Source organism: Leguminivora glycinivorella, chromosome 12 (assembly GCF_023078275.1).
Source record: "Leguminivora glycinivorella isolate SPB_JAAS2020 chromosome 12, LegGlyc_1.1, whole genome shotgun sequence".
NCBI lineage: Eukaryota > Metazoa > Arthropoda > Insecta > Lepidoptera > Tortricidae > Leguminivora > Leguminivora glycinivorella.
Window position 1 is genome coordinate 12161313 of NC_062982.1, and position 4195 is coordinate 12165507.

Here is a 4195-nt window from a genome sequence, read left to right on the forward strand (position 1 = left end):
CTAAATATCCGTTTTTTACCCTTCGGGGGAAAAACGGTTCTATTATAAAATTGCATTCAGTCACTTCCGTTCAATCGTTCATGCTTCCTTCCAGTTCCACTACCATCCATCCCTCATTCATTCCTTGATTTTGTCGGTAGCCACACATACCGTTGAAGTTGGATCCATATTTTTCATTTTAAATTTAAACTTTGTTTAAGGTAGCTAAAAACAACATCATGAATTATGATCTAGGTGTATCACATCTGTAATGTAAAAATACTGTTATGTGGAGTAAATAACGCTTAACAACTAGAATCTGCAAAGAAGTAGAAGCACATTTTGAACGTTGCTAGTTCAGCCTAACAGATCCGTGCCGTACGTGACAGCGAGTACACAGCTAATATGTTCCATTTTTGGTACATAATGTTGCTTAAGAGAACTAAGGTGTAACAGTGACGGTAAAAGTACATGTCGAGTATAGAATCCTGAGCGCAGTGAGGGATCGCAAATGTTTAACGCCTAAGGTGGAAATTTCCTATTTAAATGACGTTAGTAGTGTTGTCTTTGCTATGTCTTTGCAGTACAGCAGATTGCTAGCTGCGTTCCCGTCAGTCTGCATCGTAACACAATAATTTTGTATCACTTCGATTATGTGAAGAGTTAGAAAATTCACTTAACATTTTTTTGAATATGCCGCATTTTTCTACTGATGGTAACGGTTTGACAGACTATAGAAACAAGACCAAGATCTTAGTCCGGTATACCCGTCTGTTACGTCTATAATAAATATTTTTGAACGTATTGACAGTTCCTACCATTAAATTTTGACATTAATCATAATGTTTGGTTTTTGACTAGTTGACCCAGCTTTAAAGAAAGTTTCTATTAAATATTTACCACAGTGTGATTTCAAAGTAATATTTTCATAACGCATTATGCGTTACTGAATTTTCCACTTTTGCTATTTCAAAGCGTCATAAGTAATCACAATGAGTAATGATCCGCAAGGTAGACTAATTGCTATACATTAGTGACACCATACAAACGAGATTTGGGTTGTATATTCACTTATATATATTTTTAGTTGCAGAGCAAGATTGCGCAGTTTGCTTACAAAAATGCCATCACCCTACCCAGCTTCCGTGTGGGCACATCTTTTGTTTTCTTTGTGTAAAGGTAATTTTCAGAAAATTGTATATCACTTTCATTATTTAACTATTGATTACTATTTCTCATTATTATGATTTACAGGGAGTTGCAATTCAAAATAAGAAATGTGCCATGTGCAGAGCAGAAATCCCACTTGATTATTTGGACCATCCAGTACTTTTAGAGAAAGCATATCCACAAGCTAGCTCTGACGATGTGAATGAAGGCTTTCAATGGTATTATGAGGGAAGGAATGGTATGTATTCATTATGTTGATACATCAAGTTTAGGCTCCGGGAAAGATTTTATTCATCAATAAATTTAACACACTACCAAACTATTTATTATAAATAATGCCCAGTAGGCAAAAGGTATTAAGCTCTAAATGTGCTTCAAAAAACTTTAAATGTAAACCTTTTGTTGCTTTTTATGAATAAATTCTATTCTTATCATGAGCCTTAAACCAATGGTAGACACCCTGATGCTGAAGTAATGTGTCAATTATAAGTAATCATGTATCTTTACCAGGGTGGTGGAAATATGATGAGAGAAGTAATATTGAATTAGAAAATGCTTATAATGCTGGAAGTGCTGAATGTACCTTACTACTAGCTGGGGCTGTCTACAGAATAAACTTTCAAAATATGGTGCAGATGAGACAGAATGACAGGACCAGGAGACGCAGAATTCAGAGAGACACTCCCACACTGCCAGCTAAAGGTATCAAGCATTTTAGAGTTACGTATATTTTCTACAAAGTTTTGAATGCCCTACTTTTATGTGATCAGTTGATTTCTATGAAACTAGACTATTTGAATTTTACTCATAAAAGATTAATATTTGTATTATTAATTTTTTCTAGCATACAGTACAGATGGACTGCATCCAGCAGCAATTGTACACAGACTGCATAGTTGCCATACAAATGCAGTAGGATTCCAGTCTGGCTGTACTGACCCTTAGACAAATAGCTTTTGCTGTTACTATTGTTCATAGCCAAATATTTCTTTAAACACTTTGAACTTGCCTGATGATATTAGCTCTCCACTCTTTTAGTCTGTCTGACAGCCTGTTTGTTTTACAGGTATTGCTGGAATCAAGATTGATAATCCAAGTATTGAAACTAAAAACGAATCTGACACTTCAAACACCATTGATCTTACCAGCAATGACAGTAGTAATGCTGCTGAAGCCGTGGAGATAGTAGATAGTGATGATGGTGAAGCTGGGGAGATCACTCCTCAAGATAATGAAGTCAATGAATTAGTTCACAGAACCAGGTAAATATGGAGGTAATACTAAAATTTTATCAGGAATGGAAAGTTAATGTTTTCAAAGTTTTGACTTCATGTTATACATATAAATATAACAACTGCAGTATTTACAAGTTTGTTGTAGCTTCCATTAGTTAGCGGAAAACTGATACTTGTAGAAGCATAGCATAGTTAGTATATATCTGGCTGGAGGCTTGTGTCTAAGTTATGATTTTTTTTATATGTACTGGCAAAAAAATATTTATTACTAGCTTTTGCCTGTGGTTTCGCTCGCGTTAGAAAGAGACAAAGAGTAGCCTATGTCACTCTCCATCCCTTGAACTGTCTCCACTTGTGTCGCTTAACTTCAAAACTGGGTAAATCCATTCTGGTATAAGGTTGATTATCTTTCAGATCATTTTATATTTTTTATATATTTAACCTTAAAGCAGAATGGATTTACCCAGGTTTGAAGTTAAGCGACACACTTAAAAACCACGATTCGACGATCCGTTTTGCCGTGAAAAACAAACAGACACACACACTTTCCCATTTATAATATTAGTATGGATTGGTATATAACATCAAAATTTTCGTGAAAAAAATATGTTCAGTGGCAAAATCCTACTAGTTACCACCAAAATTAGATGGCATCTGGTATAAGCTTTGTAGTAACTAATAGACATTATAACCCAAATTTCTCTCTGAGCTTTTTTTTTCAGTGCAATCAACTTGTTGGATCACATGAGGCATACAAATGGGGACACATGATTTTAGACATGTTTCTGGTTCATAACTTTCAAGGTGTTAGTCTTAAATAATATGTATAATACAATCTTGGGCACTGCAGATCTGCTCCTAAGCATACGAGAAGTTAAGACAAGATTATCAAGGAAGCACATAATATATAGTATATTGCTCAGAGCAGAAGTCTCCAAATTATTTTGACCCAAGGCTCATGTATCAATTTAAATAAATTTGCCCTAAAACTGGGTTTTTTTTATCTTTTATTGCTGTCCAGGTAACATTCTTGTTCAGCTTGCCTGTTTACTTTTTGTGGGCTGACATTCTCGTTTGGAGACTTTTGTTTTGAGCTAGGCTAGCGAGTTGATATAGTTTTCACAGAACAAATATTAGCGTAAATTACATAATAGTGTAATAAACTTGAAGCAAACCCCAATTCCGATATTAATCTGTATATCATCACACAATAAAACTCAGTTTCCTGCAGTATAAATCATAGTTAAAAGCAAGTATCTTTATTTTATGTTAGTTAGTTGTATTTAGGTTATTTAAACAATCTTTGTTAATTATTGTATATTTAAAATGTAAAGTTAAAATAAATACACTTTGTGTGGATTTGTAACTATCTTTTATTCATACCTACAGACATAAAGGAGGATATTTTAAGAGAAATATTCTATAATCGTATAATAAATCATTGAACAATATTCACCAGGCACGTACAGGACTTTGAGTTGCATGTGTCAAGATCCAAGTGTTGTGAGGTTTGGGTTTCATTGCCATCTGTTTGTGACGAGGGAACTTTGGGCATATAACATACGATCTCTGGTCTCGCACCACAATATAGCAGTCCTTGCAACGCCTTCGAACGCGACCTTTCACTTTGAATGAACAGACTTGACTAAATATCGGTGAAGAGGTTGGTAATAGCTTTTCTTGCAGAACAGGGCTTCGAAACGTGCTGAAGAAGGATGGTATAATATTAAGGGTCCCGTTAAGTGTACTTGGTTTAACATTTGATACCATTTTTGCTAATGATATCAGCCTCTGCATTTTACCTGAAAAAT

At 34.7% G+C, this 4195-nt stretch overlaps 1 protein-coding gene across 2 annotated transcripts; it reads left to right on the forward strand.

The window, feature by feature from the left end:
- The first annotated feature begins 834 nt into the window (after positions 1-834).
- On the forward strand, positions 835-3750 carry LOC125231734 (E3 ubiquitin-protein ligase RNF146-A). Of its 2 annotated transcripts, none has more exons than XM_048137295.1 (6): positions 835-990; positions 1067-1158; positions 1234-1387; positions 1660-1851; positions 2216-2423; positions 3107-3750. In XM_048137295.1, exons 1-5 carry the CDS (start codon positions 972-974, stop codon positions 2413-2415), a joined length of 657 nt encoding a protein of 218 aa, XP_047993252.1. In that variant the 5' UTR covers positions 835-971; the 3' UTR covers positions 2416-2423; positions 3107-3750. The 2 variants fall into 2 exon arrangements, with proteins under 2 accessions (XP_047993252.1, XP_047993251.1); XM_048137294.1 differs by having other exon boundaries at positions 2216-2411.
- The last annotated feature ends 445 nt before the right edge of the window (positions 3751-4195 follow it).

Bases quoted from the DNA above. Each gene is read 5' to 3' on its own strand.
- LOC125231734 (XM_048137294.1), top strand. The intron at 1,852-2,215 runs GTATCAAGCATT...TTTGTTTTACAG, and splicing joins TCCCACACTGCCAGCTAAAG to GTATTGCTGGAATCAAGATT. The intron at 2,412-3,106 runs GTAAATATGGAG...TTTTTTTTTCAG, and splicing joins GAATTAGTTCACAGAACCAG to TGCAATCAACTTGTTGGATC.